Raw genomic sequence first — 17,015 nt, 5'->3', positions numbered from 1 at the left:
CTGACTATGAACTATAACTTGACAAGTTTATCCATAACTTATCTGATTATGAATCATAACTTGACAAATTATGATTTATTAATTTTTATAACTAAAAATTAACCTATACACTTTCTTAAACTTTTCATATTACTTATTTTTTACTATTTTTTTTAAAAATTTGAATTAATAAATTAAACGGGCCTTAGTTAACGCCCCAGCCCTTATCCCGCGGTGAGGAAGTAGATGCTATAAGCCAACTCATTTCCTTCTGTTTGAAGCTATAACAAAAAGTCTGATTGCTTAAACATTCTCGAATGAACAAAAAGTCACAGTTTTCAACTTTGTTATGAGCAGTTAGATTCCACTGGCATTTTTAGTACCAAAAAGGGGCGTTACAATATATCATATGTTGGTTATTTTGATTTTATTATAATTTTAAAGCATATTTGTAACTTTTTTTCTAGTGAAAGTATATTTGTATTTAATATATACAATAGAGATGGCAAAAAGGTATAAATAGAGAGTATTGTATGTATTATATTTGTGAAAAAAGATTTGAGAAAAATATTAATAATTTATCAAGGGTCCATTTATGCTGTTGAGATACTTTTTTCGGCACCGTGTTGAGAGATACGTTCTAACATTTCAAAATTTCACAAATTTCATCATATAATTTAAAATTTCATAAATTATGGTTTGAGTTTGTGAATTCTAACATAAAATTTCACAAATTATCGTATTTTCCGACACAGTGTTTATTCTTCCTACCAGCATAAAAGAATCCATTTATCAATTATTCACAGTGGAGAATACGTCAAAGGACAATAGTGTTCATTTGAGAGTTAAAGAAGGATTTTTTTTTTTTCTTTTTAAGATTAGACAGAGAAATTGGTGGAATTAATACTATAAAAAGAAGGTAATCTTTGACTACATAATAGAAGCAAAACATTTGTTTTTAAAAATTTATTTTGAGATTTTCTATTTGCATCAATGTTTATAGGAAGAAAGAGGGAAATATGCCAAGATTTGAGATGAATTAAAATTAATAGGCCAATAGTGTACATAAGTTTATAAATAAGCTAAATTACTGTTTTTGTCCATAACTTGTCTGGTTATGAATCATAACTTGACAAGTTATTGACGGTTTTTGTCCGTAACTTGTCTGGCTATGAACCATAACTTGACAAGTTTGTCCATAACTTATCTGATTATGAACCATAACTTGACAAGTTATGGCCTATTAATTTCTATAACTAAAAATTGGCCTATATAATTTCTTAAGCTTTTCATATTAGCATATTTTCTACTATTTCCGATGTTTATATTTGGGATTCATTTCCAACGAAGCCCACGTTGCAAGTTTAAAATCTAACATAATAAGAAATAAAAATGATTTAGAACCTTAGGAAAAAGTTTATGTAGGCCTTTTAAACAATTACACTTGTATTTTTTTTCATAAAGCTTTTAAATATAGGAATTAATTGCCATTCGGCTCCATTCATTTCACCGATTTGAGTTTATAATTTGAGTTTTGTTACAGTAAAAAGTTCTCAGAAACAGTCACATTTAACTTTTTTGCTCAGTAAAAAGCTCTCACATACAGTCACATCTCAACTTAAATTAAAAACTCGAATCAGTGAACTAAACGGGTTCAAATTTTCTCTGTGTGACGTGGGACTCAATTAGTGCATTGACACTTTTCCCCCCCTAGACTTTTCGAATTGTGATAACTTGTCATCTAACTTCTAGTTTTGACCAATTCAACCTACAACTTGCTAAATTGTAGTATTGTGCTTATTTTACAAATTTTGTTCTTAGTTGCCGTCATATTTGAGGGATTGAGAGTTGGGTTATTTAAATGCTTATGTTAGAATTTGAATTAGGATTTTGAAAATTTTATCAATCGTGTTTTTTTTAATCACTAATATAATGCAATCATCAGCAGAATAAAAAAACATGTTAGGGCAAATTTGAAAATCCTAATTCAAATCATTAGCAAAATGTGCCACATTGTAACAATTTAGCTAAAAAAAAAAAGGAGACAAATACCACTTAAAATGTATGAGTTTGAATTTTTATTCCTTACTTTTAATTAATATCATTTTTAATTAAATAACTATATTAGTCAAAAATGTATTAATCAAGAATAAAAGATAAAAATCTAGACCATGCATTTTAAATGCTTTATCTTTAGGTAATTGGGGGAGGGGGAATGCATAAATTGCCAAACTTAGAAGTTTATTGCCATGGGGCAATTTGGTAGAGCCCAAAACGTTCAGTGGTTAATGTGCTAGATACTCCAATTAGTTTTTTTTTTATTTTTTTATTTTTTATTTTTGGAAAGATACTCCAATTAGTTATTGCTTGTAATTGCATCTTTTTATTTATTTATTAATTTTAAAAACTTTTATGGATCTATTTTGAGTGATTTAACTTGTTTTTCGAATCCTTATTTTTCCTCAAGTTTCATGTACCATATTCATGTCTTATAACACATCTTGTTACTAAAAATGTAAGCAACAAAAACCCCAAACACAACAAGAGTTCTTGTGGAATAAAAGAAGTTAAAAATTTATACATTAATCTTTATGTTTTTAAACTCTTTAAAAGGTGTTTTTTTTTTTTTTTTTTTTTTTTTTTTTTTTTTTTTTTTTTTTTTTTTTTTGGGTACGAGAGCGTGCTTAAGGACAAAATTAAAAGAAAATTATTCAACTTTAAGGCTAAAAAAAATATTAAATTAAGGGCACGTGTTCTACAGTTATAGCAAAATTAAGGCAATATATATTGTTTTATTCTTTTTTTTTTTTTTTTTTTTTTTTTTTTTCAATCGAACAGTCATTCGAAAGAGCATTACAAGATATTTAAAATAAAATATCAATTATGGCACAATTCTAATAAAAGAATCTTTGAGGTGTAAAATATAGTTAATGATCCTAATAACGAGGAGGCCTTAAGGGCCTTAGGAAGTTGCCTTAATAGCCTTTAATTTAATCCAATATGATCCCAAGACCTTTTCCAATCCTCTAAATTCAATGCCATGGATAAATCTAGCAGCAAAACTGCATTGTTTCTTTTCTGGTTGTTCATAATCTCTGTTCAAATTCCCTCAACAGTACAAGAAAGACAACAGATTGATCAAACAACGGAAGAGAATTTATCTTTCACAAAGGTAGTTTTTTTTTTTTTTTTTTTTTTTTTTTTTTTTTTTTTTTTTTTTCAATCGAACAGTCATTCGAAAGAGCATTACAAGATATTTAAAATAAAATATCAATTATGGCACAATTCTAATAAAAGAATCTTTGAGGTGTAAAATATAGTTAATGATCCTAATAACGAGGAGGCCTTAAGGGCCTTAGGAAGTTGCCTTAATAGCCTTTAATTTAATCCAATATGATCCCAAGACCTTTTCCAATCCTCTAAATTCAATGCCATGGATAAATCTAGCAGCAAAACTGCATTGTTTCTTTTCTGGTTGTTCATAATCTCTGTTCAAATTCCCTCAACAGTACAAGAAAGACAACAGATTGATCAAACAACGGAAGAGAATTTATCTTTCACAAAGGTAGTGGGGCGCACAATTTCATTACTGAAACATTCCCATCGGAGTTCCTTGGAGAAGATCAAAACTGCCATGCATGAGATTCAGCTTCAATATTTCCCTCCAAACTTAGAGTAAGTTCTCGTCATTAATAATAATCCCATTTGCTTATTCTCATCGAAAATGCGTTCTTAAGCGAGCTTTCGGTGGTTTGTTTTCAGCTTTAGGGGCTCAGACAAAGCAAATCAAGGGATGATGAAAGATGCGGTGGGGAAAAGTTTAAAAACTAGCCAAGAGACGGTTAAGGCATCAGCTGAATCGGCCGCTGAAGTTGTTGGAAAAACCGTGCACAAGACGGCAAAGAAAGCGAGCCAAGATGTCTCTAGGGAAGAATCTGACGCAGAATTTATTTGAAACGGTGTTTTAGGAGTATGAGATATAATACGATGTTTATTATTTATTTAATAAAAGAATTTATTTATTATTTTATGTGCATATATTAATGAATATTTTGAAAATTTCATGATTATTTATGTAATATATGTGTTATATGCGAGATGATAATATTTAAGAATAATAATCAAAACGATATTCATAATGAATTTAATTAAAGTTCAGAATATTTAATTAAAACATTACTAATACATGTCATTCACATTTAGAATGGAATTGCGTTATCCGCATTGTTAATATGATGAGATATTGAATAATTGTATTATGCATAATGAGATTGTGTTGAACTAAGAGACAGATAAAATATGAATTTCTGATAATTTTCGTTAAGTATAGAAATTATAATTGAGTCTACCAATGGTCATATATAGAATGATCTCAATCCTGAGTTATTAGCAGACTCCTATTTATGAATTTGTTTCTTTTGATTTACTCGGTACAAATTCTGAGATGTTGAATCTTATTTCTTGTATTTTAGAGACATGATAAAGTGAGTAGCCGAGAATGTTATTATATAAGATGAAATCTATTCCTTCTTGAGAAAACAAGTACATAAATAATTCTCTTAAGGGTTGATTCAGTACTTAGACTAGTAGGAGCTCCGATTTATGAATTTGTTTTATGAATCATCGTCTATTAGAGAATTAATGATACTCAAGAATAAAGATGTAATTAGATAGGTTAACGGATTTCACCTAGCTCTAATTATAAATTATTTATGGAGGATTGATATATATGTAATGACTATATCAAATGGACACTTCACATTTTAGAATTAATTTATATCTATAATTACTAGAGTGCAATTCTAAGTTTATATTGGAGTAACTTTTAGAATTAATATAATTAATTAATTAAAGAGTTTTAGTTAATTATTAATTATATTATCGCTCAGAATTATAGGTCCATGAGTCTCTGTGCCGTCCTTGTAATCCTACAAGACACTAGGGGTAAAATGAAAATTTTAGAATTATGAAATTATAAAATAAAATGCTCAAGAATAATTAATTGAAAACTAATTATAAATTAAATAATGTGATTATTTAAATTTTAATTTTAGAATACACATGTGAAGGTGTCCACATAGTCTACACACCCAGCACATTGTGAATCCCTTTGGGATTTAGATGCTTGTTCTCTAAGTTATCCAATTGATTTGTTTGATAAGTTGTCCAATTGAAATTCAAATTAAATTAAGTTTGACTTAAATTAGAATTTGAATTTGAGTCAAAATTAGACTGCAGGATAAAAGCAGAATTTTGTCTTCTTCCCTATCGACTATCTGCGCCTACCAAAGGGAAGAATCTCCTTGTGGTGGCCGGCCATATAGGACAAGAGAGAGTGTGTTTTTTGTTTCCAAAATCAATTAGAAATGAGAGATAATTATCAAGTTTTATTTTGGAGATAAAGTTTAGACTTCTTCTGGAAGTCTGACTACTACTCTATAAATAGGGAATTGTAGAAAATTGGAGGACACAATTTTTGCTCTCCCTAGCATAGGTGGCCGAATTTTATAGAGTGAGGAAAGGAAAAATTTTCTCTCAAATTCTACGTCGTGCTATGTTGGTGTTCGTGGAAAACTTGAGTGTTTGTTTGCTAATCTCGTTTTGTTTCAGGTGTGCCCACACACACGTCTTCATAGATTCAAGGAATTGAAGATAAAGATTTGGGTATTCTAAACTAGCTTGGAGCAAGGAACGCTCGTGGTCAGAGAACTCAAGTTATCGACCTAATTGTGCGCTAAGTAAATAAATTAATTTGATTAATTTATTCGTGCATAATAATGTAATCTATAGAGTATCTCAAAATTTTGTGAAAATTTTTGTTATACACGATCCGTTAGATACACACTTCCGTATTGAAAATCGTTTTCAAAAACCAACAGAAATTTGATCAACTTCAGCTCATAAAATTGCAAAGGTTCTCATTGGTTAAAGATAAGAGCTTGTAGTAGTTTGGTGTCTTATAATTTATCTTGAAGGCTTTTCTTGGATTTGATATGTTTAAATTGGTATATGATGACTTGAAAATATGTGGCCTTGATTTTGAAAAAGGTTTTAATGCCAAAAATGGAATTTGCAAGAGTGCTAATTTTTCTTGTGTAGAGAGAAAAATTGGCACTCCAAATTTCATTTGCTGAAAAAAAAATCTCTGGCAAGTTCCAGCAATAGAGAATAGCAAATGAAACAAAGTTGCGGAAGCATTTAAGATTAGACAGTAAATAGTTTGATAACCCAGAAAAGGAAAATGGCAGAAAATCACTTCCATCATCACCTAACCAGTTTTTCTTAAATGTGATGAGAGGATCACTGGTAATATCATGTTCTTGTAAGTTGGCTAAGCACCTAAAATCTGGAAGGAGTTAAAATGTAAACTTCTGAAATTCATCCCACACTTGCGTGTAAAATTTCAAGATCTATATAACAGATTGCAGCAAAGACGCTTATAAAACAATCATCGAAAATATTCAAGTTAATGCCAGAGGCTTAAAATTGATTTCCAGTTAAAGCACATACACAACCGTCGATTGATACGAGCCTCATAAATTGGAGTAACAAACACTACCAACAAAAAAACCGGAAGCCTTACACATTTCATCATTCAAGATGTACAAGACCGAACTAAGAAGACCGGGAAGCAGAGAGTTTAAGACATTCACTCTGGCATCTCCGGAGGCAGATATCATTCCAATTAGGCACTTGATGTTGGTTAACGCAAACTGTGCGGGCGCAGGCATCAGCACAAGCATCAAGCTCAGATATACCGCATACAGTGACACACGTATCAGGAATCGGATCCTTGGAAAACGCCCCAACCCTTTTCAGCATTCTCTTTGACGTACACACCCTCTCACAGACGAAAATCTCATCAGCAGTCTTCTCCCTCCCCCGAGCGCTCTGCAACCTCTGCTCTTCTGCGTGCTTTTTCTTCATTCTAAAAGCTTGCCCCGCGACAACGGCGGGGATGGCGGCCAAGAGAGACCACCACACTTCCACCATCACTGCTTAAAAGGTCAAGCTCTTCTCTCCCCTCTCTCTTTTCTGCAGTCCTTAACAAAGATTTGAAATACTATCATATCAACCTTATGGTCACAATGACATAAATCCTTGGGTTAGCAACAAATATCCATGAACTGAAAGAATTAGAACATATTCACCATCAGAACTTGCAGTTAATAAGAACTTTCTCCATCTGAATTTTCAAAGGAAAAATCAAGAAAACTCGCTACTCTTCTTGAAAAATACTTCTTTGCAATACCAATATAGGTAATGTTTTACAAGATAATCTAGAGATTATATATGTATATATATGTGTGTATATATATATATATATTATACACACATTGAATTGCATCACATTTATACCTTCAAAATGCGAATTTATGATCATGATAAAAACTGTGCCCTCAAAGAAAAAAGAACACAAAAATAAATAAATAAATAACCTTCTAAGAAAAACAACCCTTACCCACTTGGTCATGTGAAAAGCATATACTTTGCTCTATTATTCAAGTATGCTTTTCACCATAATTGCAAGTTCTGACGGTGAATCTGTTCTAATTCTTTCTTCATTTTTTCCCCTAGTATTGTAATTACAATCTTAACGATTTCTATCATTCATGGTAACGAGCAAAGAGATCTTTATTTATTATTTTTTTATAAGTTCCTTTATTGTTCTAATTTTAATCTTCTAATATCTGGTTTGAAAACCCAAAATCACACCACTGCAAAATAATTTTTTTTACCACAGAAATCTAAGTCAAAATTTTTGGACCAAAATCAAAATTAGATCAACAATGCAAAACATCACGCTATAAAACCAAAACCTCGTGGGAGGTGTTGCGACACTAGAACTCGTTGGGTGGTCATGGAAATCCAGATCGGAGCCGATCTCCTTCATCGCCAAAATAAATAAAGATCTAAGCTTATGACACCATAAGAATTTATATATTAACAGTACTAGTAAAAGTATTCCAACTCAATTTCATCATCTATGAATTATTAACACTTACAAAGCTCAATACAACATAAACACTGATCAAACCTGCCTTGTTTTGAGGCCATTTTTCTCTGACCAAAATTCCCACCAATAAAAAGGGGGAAAAACATAATTTTTCTATAGAAAAAAAACCTCCGTAATTTAAATCCTTAACATGTTTCTCTTATGGTTTCCAACCTCTGCAATATATATAGCCCCTCGGACGACTCAGAAATCCGTTGTGGGGTGAGATATTGGTGTCTTTTTTTTTTCCTTTAGGATTTTCAGAAACTCCTAGTAAAATTCACAAAGTGCTTGCTTGACCACTTAATCTTGTTGAGCTCAACACAGTATTTTCATGAACAGATCATTTCAGACAAACTTTGACTCAGTAAGTAGGGCTTCTTATTGAGAAAAAGGGAAAAAAAAAACGAGAAAAGGAGAGAAATGGGAAATACCTGAAACGGAGCTGCCGAAGCAAAGAAGAAGAAGACTTCCCGAAGGCCGATCCGCCGAGAAGAAGAAGAAGACTTCCCCAACGCCGAGAAGAAGCAAAGAATAGGGCGGAGATAGTCCAGAGAGATGACGGAGCGAATAGGGCGTAGATGAAAGAAGAAGAAGAAGAAGAAGAAGCAAGGCCGCAAGAAGAAGCGGCGGCGGAGCTGTCTGGAGAACAGGAGAAGGAGATAGCGGCGGGCGAAAATGAGAGAAAAGAAGTAAAAACCGAAAGCCTAGCTAAGAAAAGAAGTACATATTATTAAGGGTACGTTCTTTTGTCCAAAAAACTCAAAAAAAAAAAGATAAGTTCATGTTATTTTCAGTTTTAATTTTATTTAATTTTATTTAATTTTATTTAAGTTTTAATTTTAACTTAAGTTATAATTTAAATTTAACTCAAAAATTACACTTAAGTTACACTCCAAAAAAACAACCCCTAAGTATTTAACTATTTTTTCTTAAAAACAATAGAGTTGTAAACATGTAACTGATTTAAATTTTTAATTTGAATTAAGATATAGCTTTATGTAACCGTTTTTTATTGTAATAAAAGTTAGACGTAATTATTTTTAAAAGCTTTTTACTGTAGTAAAATTCGAATTGGTGAAATGAACGGGCCGTAATAAACGTGTTATAATTGTATTATTTATTCGTGTTACTCAAATATGATATGTTTGATAAACGAGTTATGGCGGGTCAATTACAGATTAGTAGGTCTACCTGAAAACGACACGTTATTTAATTATGTTTCACAGGTTCAACTTAATTTTGACCTAAACCTATTTATGATAAACTCAAACACATTAATTTCGTGAAGATTTCAAGTGTGCCGTCGTGTTGCTACCCGAATTACCGCCCTACATTCTATTTAATAAAACATGAGATTTTTTAGCATTGCTCGCATAATTTATCCTTTTATCTATAGACGCTTATAAAAAAAAAGTATTAAAACTGTAACAAAATGATAATCATGAATTAAATTAGGGATATTCTGATCAGTAAAAAAAAAAAATTGGGATATTTTAAAATTTTGAACGGCCGTTTATGAGATTTACTTTTTTCATTTTTTATTTTTTATTTTTTATTTTTTTGAACTGCTTTCTCAAGAGTCCTAGTTAGAAACTAATACAAACACACATTCCTAATAGGACTCGTGTGTCCTAATTTTTATCACTATATAAACCCCCGTTTTTTTACTCTTTCCTTCAATTGTCCATAAAAAACAACCCTTCCTTCAATTGTCGATCAGTATTCAAATTGATGCTATTATAGTATTTTTCTTTGAAGCCTTCCTTTCAAATTTTAACCAATTTCTTGATAATAGTTTCATACTTTGTAGAGACGAAGAGCAAATTAAGAGGATGTTTAGTACCTAGATTCGTTCCCTGATTCGAATCATGGTTCGTGGTTCGCTACAGTATTTTCTCTCACAAAAAATACACGTAAATCGAAAATAATTTTAATCACATGGTTCTAATCTATGAACCAAATGACTCCTAAAGTGGCCAAGAATGAATAACGAGCAAAGCGAAAGCAGCAAAAACGACAAGCAAGAAGATAAAACGACGAAAGCTGATGCTGATCAAGAAAAGATCAAGAACGCTAGCAACGACACTTATTCAAGGTGGTCGCCTTTGATGGACGACATTGAAGCATTGGAGCATACGACAACAAATGAAAACAGAGAAAATGCTAATAAGAAATTTGATGCTTTTATAGACGAGGTTCTCTATGGTACAAAGACTACACAATGGCCAATTTTTCAGGAATTCTGCCCTGATGATTGTCGGGGTCCGGTAGATTCAGAGAGTCGATGTGTCGGGAGTTGACATGTGTAAGCACGCGATTTATTAGAAGCGGATCCAACGTGGTTGAGCTTCGAAGTAAATGATGATGGCGGGACCTCCAACAAAGAGGGAGAGTCGGTTAGGCCCAAATTGGCCGAAAGACGTGTGTCCTAAGACCCTTTTTGTTTCCAAAATGACGAAAATATCCTGCAAAATATGTTAGAGTATCCACAAACACAAATGAAAGAACTCCGGAGATGAAGAATGGTGAGAGGTGTGACCAAGTAGTTGATGGAGATGGAGAAGAGGAAGCCGAAGGTGCCTTGATATAGCAGTGGTCTGGAGACAAGCGCGGGCTGCTCCAAGAACGAAAATGGTGACTCAAGTGGTGGATAAGGCTTAGAGGAGAGTGAGAGCGAAGTTGGTGAGGTGGATAAGGCTCTAGTGAAAGGAACTTCAAGAGTAGCGCATGTTGCTCTTGGAGTGAGAACGGCGCTCAGAGCTCTTGCTCCGACGGTGAGCGGAAGTGACCTCGAAAATGAAAAATTGAATGTCATCGAAAATGTATGAAGAAACTTCAAAGAGTTTTGAGATGGTGGTGCAAAACTGGAAATGGATTGAAAAGTGTTTTGGAAAAGTTTCTAATGCTATCAACACTTGGAGATTTTGAAAGACCTCGAAGAGCTTGAAGGACTTCAAGTCCCTGTAGCAAGAGACTAGAGAAGTTTGAAGGAAGGGAGAGAGTAATCTAAAAAGGATGAAGATAGTGGCTGGTGATGATGACAGATTCAACTTATAAAATGAAGGAGATGGGGGCTCAAAGATTTTAGGTGTCTTCCCGTCATCTAGAATGCGGAAGATGAGGGTATGTATAGGTAAAGTTGGTAGGATTTTGGCGGCAGCTCCGGAGGTTCGTACGACGTGCTCTAACAGACGCCTGCACAAGCAATCCTGATGGAGCAAAGCTTTCTGACACATTTCCAGAGTTGAAGAGGAGATTAGCTAAAAATGAAATGAAGACTTCTGGGAACTTACTCTAGAGGTGAATCGGCGGCGCTCTAAAGGAGCAAAGTTACCAGAAGCCTTTCTGGGGTTGAAAAAGAGATGGTCCAGAAATAGAAAGAAAGGTTCATGGTGGCTGCTTTGAAGCCCAATCGGCGGCGCTCTGATGGAGACCTGAACACGTAATTCCCTTTGGAGCAAGGTGATCAGGTGACTTTCTGGATTGACAAAGAAAAGACCTAAAAATGAAAAGACTTGGAGGCAAAGTTCTGGATTTGGAGCTGACGTAAAGAGTTCTAAAGTCTCAAATTCTCAAGAGCGTTTGACTCAACTTTGTGCTTCGTTGACTTCCTACTTCGGGGTCTGATCAGATGTCAGACCTTGTCAGAGATGGTTAATATGATATTGGCCGTCAAGTTGGCTCTGACATGAAAGTTGCTCCGAATGAAGCTGCTTCGATAATAAGCATGCTCCAAACGAAGGTTGCTCCGGGTGAAGTTGCTTCGAAAGGTGAGCATGCTCCAAGTAAAGATTACTCCGATGGTGAGCTGGATAAGAAGAAGTCCAAAGGAAGGATGCTTGATACGGAAAAGGCTCCGTTAGGCATACTTGGATATGAAGAGGATGCTCCGGGAGACATGTTTGCCACAGAGTGAGCCTCCATTAGGCATGTCTAGCGCGAGTAGAGCCTCCGTTAGAGTCAAAACACTGAGAATAAACCTTGACAAAGAGGAAGAGGTTCCAAGGCATGGAGTTAGGGATTTTGGGCTTCCAAAAGGACGGGGGAAGACTTTTTGAGAATTCTCCATCACTTATTTGTATTTAATCCGATTAATTCTAAACCATCTAAGTGGGATTCAAATGGGATCGAATTAAACGACAAACGGGCTACTTGATCACACATGGTCCATCAAACCACAACCCACGGGAGTTCTTCGAGCGTGACTTGGGTTCACAAAGCGAGCCCAATAACGTCGTGTAATGTCATAGTTAGGCTTGAACCCTTAAATGGACTTGGTACAAAATCAGATATCAATAATGATTAATCTGATTGTGATTGATATCTCAAGATCATGTATACATGCCCTAGTAGCCAATTCCTAGTATTTAAAGATATTAGTTTTTCTAATGAACTTATTTTATGATAATAAAAGCTAGCTGATTTTTTAAATTTTTTTATTTTTAAATATATTTTTTATACCTAGTGGACTCAAACACCCGTATTCTCTTGAAGCCTCACCCCATCCAAACCCCTAGTGGCACTCTAATTGTATAAATCACATGTGACGAGTTCATGTTATTAAAGTCATTTAGTTTTTTTTTTCTTTTTCGTGTAATTAAAGTCATTTAACCCCCATTTATTTTACTAATGTAGTTCAATTTAAACAATAAGCACAATTTAATTTCAAGTTTGGTAAGCACGCAGCTTAAATTATATTTTCCGTTTGAACTGAGTTAAACTGTCAAATTTAGAGTTTAACTCCCTCTAAAGTTCAACCGTTTAAACTATTTTTAAACCTTAAAAATGTGTCCACTCTCTTTTCATAACTACCAAACACAAATTTAAATTTTATTCCACATTCAGATTAAAAATTTAACTGCATATTCAAACGTCAATTCAAACTACAAATTGAAACACACAGTTTAAATTTTTTTGTTCAAATAAAAAATTCAAATCAATAAAATTCAAACCAACAGATCAAACAGGGCATTAATTACTGAAACAAAATTGTCCTATTGGTGTTATTATTGGAGAGGTTTGGTATATGGCAATGAGTAAAAATTATGTTACTGTGAAAGTGACGGGTATTCTTAGGAAATTTGCAAGAAAATCTAACGGGTTTCTATTTTCATGCCTTATATTATTGAGTACCAGGTGTGTTGGGTAAAAATATTTATTGATATTAAAATAATATTTCACACACAACATAATTTTACTTATATTAGGATTTAATTAGTATAGGAGTTTATTATTTTTAGTTTGACCTATTCAAGATTATAAGAATAACCTCTTAATTACAATCCCTTGGTACAAGAGAAAACCTTTTGATTCCAATTAAAATAGTAAATACTATTTTTTTGTGAATTTGGGAAATTTGGGTTGATTTAAAATTATGGCTGAACTCAATAAATTTTGTCGAGTTGCCTACATACCCCGTTGAGGGATCAAGCCACTTGTAGTTCAAATTTTGGGTTTGGAAATTTTAGATAATTCCTCGGTGTATGACCTTATCAGGAATTTACGCACTTTGAAATTTGATTTAGTTTTGTTTTGACTTTGTCTTTTATGAGGATTTTTAGGATTGAATCTGGTCTTGAAACTGCACCAAAATTTTAGGTTGCCTACGTATCCGATAGGTAATCAAGTCAATCGTAGTTTTTAAATTTGAATTTAAATTTTGGAGAATTCCCCGATATATGACCTTATGAGGAATTCAAAGATATTTTAAAATTCAATTTGGAATTTTACTTTAGAATTTGGATTTGAGAGTTATATTTAGATAATTTCCCGGTATATGACCTTGTAGGGAATTAAAAGGATCCCTTTTTGAATTTGGTGTTGAGAGATTTTTTTTTGAATTTGGGATTTAAAAATTATATTTAATCACCATATGGTTTTATGAGACAATGAGCTCATCTTTTTAAACTAAGGGGCAGTAAAGGGGCTCAATTTGTGCACTTTGAATTTTTGGGTATTTAATATTCCGAATTTCTTTGAAATTTCTCCTTTATCCCTTATCATTTTTTTTTAATTTTAAATTTCATCATATCCAAACCGATTGATTCGATTGTATGATATATATCCCTTCTTTTTTTGCTAACAATTTTGATTTCAAAGGAAATTTAGATTTCCCTCATCCATCCTACACGTTTTTTTTTTCATATATATATATATATATATATATACCAAAAGTTTACGTACGTGCATGCTGTGACGCTTGCTACGATGTTTGCAGGGAAGAAACTAAAACGGTTCATGTGCAAGTTTACGTACGTGCTTGCTGTGACGGTTGCTACAATGTTTGCAGGGAAGAAACTAAAACGGTTCATGTGCTTGCTGTGACATATATATATATATATTTGTGAAGGTATTGAGAAAGAGATGCAAGTGACGGTTGTTTGCTCTCTCTTTTTTATTTATTTATTTAAATCTTCATTGTTTGATTACTTCTCGGCGGGTATAGTGTGATTCATATGAATATTTTCATATAGATCGTATGCACATAATTTTCCATATGCCGATCCTTAAAGTGTAATTCGTATGAATTTTTCACTCGAATTGCACTCAAAACAATTGTAATAAATAATTTGGGAAACTTTTAATCCTTGATTTTTTTGAAATCACATTTAACTTATATAGATCTCTAAAGAGAAATCCAAGTCTTAGTGATAATCATAGGATTGTGATAAGAACGAGAAACCACACACCATGAGTGCATTAAGAATTTATTAAGAGCATTACAAATAAGAAATCTCACATCATAAGACGTATGTAAGATTTATCTTCGTGGATTGTGTCAAGGAGTAAATCACATCTCACACTTTAAAGTGTATATAAGACTTGATTTAAATGCACTGTATCTTATTGTTTTGAAATATCACGGATGTATATTTTTTATCTCACTTCTCTGCACACACACACACCTACGCACCGTTTTTTTCTTTCTTTCTTCTCATGTTTTCCCACAACACAACACCTTTCTATATTTTTTTCTTTCTTTCTTTCACTTTTACGCACACACGTCTCTCTCTTTTTTTCACTTCACTGCACACGGTTTTTTTTTTGCTCTTTTTTTTTTGCTTTCTCTCACTTTTTTGCACACACGTCTCTCTCTTTCTTTCACTTCACTGCACGCACGGTTTTTTTTGGCTCTTTTTTTTTTGCTTTCTCTCACTTTTCTGCACACACTGTTACACACGCTTTTGGATGTATTCAGAAAAACTCTCCCTTTTTTTTCACTTCTTTCTTTATATAAGAAAATTCTGTAACAGTTTTGGCCATTATTCCACGTTCTGCATTTCTGCACCATCTCCCTTTTTTTTTTACACTCCACGTTCTACACACACGTTCTGCACCCATTTTTGTCATGTTCTGCACTTTTTTACCATCACTCTACTTTTTAAAACGTGCATTTTTAATCCCCTTTCTTTCTTTTTTTTATCACGTTCTGCACTTTTATACCATCACTCCACGTTTTAAAACGTGCATTTTTAATCCCCCTTCTTTCTTTTTTTTATTATTATTTTTTTGGGCCAGCCCAAAGTTAGGTACGCACAAAGTTTTATTTCCTCCTATCACTTTTTAAGACCCATTTGTGATTCATCATCCAATGTACATATTTTTTTCCGCAAACAGATGCCCCCTCAAGCATGTGCGTGTCATTGATGAACACGTGCGGCGCTTGAGTTCTTTTGTTTTTAAACTCCCTTTTTTGTCATTATTTTTTCAGTTGTCGATGGATGTTTATGGGGAGATTTGTTCAGAGAGGGCGCCAGACAATCGTGGTGGAGAGGTTGATTTTGGTCCAAAATATTGCCGTTTAGTATCATTAAATGAAATCATTGCCTCTACAGATTCGAAACACCGGGCTATTTTGACCACTACTTGTAAGGTACCTTATGGAGATTTGAGATATAAATTCTCAAGTGAGACCAAGGCTGTTCAACATCTTCAACAACATGGTCCTATCTTTAATGGGAAATTCCTTAGGGAAGTTAACAATGATGATGATGGGGACTACAGATTTGTAGCGACAAAAGAATTCTACCCATGCTTTTTTTACAATTTGAGAGACAAGAAAATGTCAAGAAAATTCAATTTCTATGGTCGAGCTTGCTTATAACTTTCTCTAATGGAATGGACTAAGCACATTTTAATACATAACCACACTATTTTGCATAGTGCAAACATTTCTACAGCGGTTGATGTTTCTAGGTTCCTCTATGCACTTAATGCTAACGTATGGAGAGCCTTTGTTGAACTATGGGGGCCACAAACTAATACCTTCCATCACAATGGTGGTGAAATGGAAATCTCTTTATATGATTTGAAAAGAATTGGAGGCTTAACCATTCTCAGAATTCCTTATGAAGAATTTATTCCGCCAAATGCTCGATTACTAAATCCTTCCTTGTATTCTCCTACTGGTGCTGAGCTTTTGAGAACCCACTCCAGAATCTGAAAATTTTTAAATGTCACAAAGGTTTCCTAGGGAGAATGGATTGAGTATTTTTATCGTGGGGATACACTTCTTCATGGGTTGCCGAGTGGGCCTTTGACTAAACCCATGCAAACACCTTATAAAGGGAAATTTTTTTTGAAAGAAAGGCCTTCTCTCAAGACCTTGCGTTTGGACGTTTCAGAAGAGTGCATGCTTGCAGCTTTCCTATCTCTTTGGCTGAGCTGATTTATTTTCCCCTATCAGAATAGTTACATTAGGCCTGAGACTTTCTGCATGGCCACTTTGATGGCGCAAGGAAAAAAAGTGTTGCTTGCACCCTCTGTTTTGGGTTATATCTACCGTGCATTGAGTACTTCTGCAACAGATCCACGAGGAATTGGTGTTCCTGAAATTCACTTGCTTATGCATTATGTGATAGGACGGCTAGCTGAATACTTTCCCTGCCTTTATTCAAGTTGGGATGTTATTGACGATTCCCCTTGGATGCGTAGGGTAGCCGGATTTCTAGCTGATAAGCAAAGTTTAAATGGTTTATGTGTGTCGTCGTCCGTTTTCTTTCCTTGAGAGAGAAGATGCTCTTTACTTATATGATAA

At 33.5% G+C, this 17,015-nt stretch overlaps 1 protein-coding gene across 2 annotated transcripts; it reads right to left on the bottom strand.

Moving 5' to 3' along the window:
* Nucleotides 1-6,392: 6,392 nt before the first annotated feature.
* Nucleotides 6,393-8,705, bottom strand: LOC21391698 (uncharacterized protein At5g64816). Of its 2 annotated transcripts, none has more exons than XM_024173603.1 (2): nt 8,410-8,705; nt 6,393-7,022 (listed from the first exon to the last, which is right to left on the bottom strand). In XM_024173603.1, exon 2 carries the CDS (start codon nt 6,970-6,972, stop codon nt 6,595-6,597), a length of 378 nt encoding a protein of 125 aa, XP_024029371.1. In that variant the 5' UTR covers nt 6,973-7,022; nt 8,410-8,705; the 3' UTR covers nt 6,393-6,594. The 2 variants fall into 2 exon arrangements, with proteins under 2 accessions (XP_024029371.1, XP_010108559.1); XM_010110257.2 differs by having other exon boundaries at nt 6,393-7,014.
* Nucleotides 8,706-17,015: the final 8,310 nt, after the last annotated feature.

This window comes from Morus notabilis, unplaced genomic scaffold (assembly GCF_000414095.1).
Source record: "Morus notabilis unplaced genomic scaffold, ASM41409v2 Scaffold887, whole genome shotgun sequence".
Lineage (NCBI taxonomy): Eukaryota > Viridiplantae > Streptophyta > Magnoliopsida > Rosales > Moraceae > Morus > Morus notabilis.
This window is presented reverse-complemented; position numbering and strand designations above follow the sequence as displayed.

Bases quoted from the DNA above. Each gene is read 5' to 3' on its own strand.
- LOC21391698 (XM_024173603.1), bottom strand. From the start codon at position 6,972: ATGGTGGAAGTGTGGTGGTCTCTCTTGGCCGCCATCCCCGCCGTTGTC.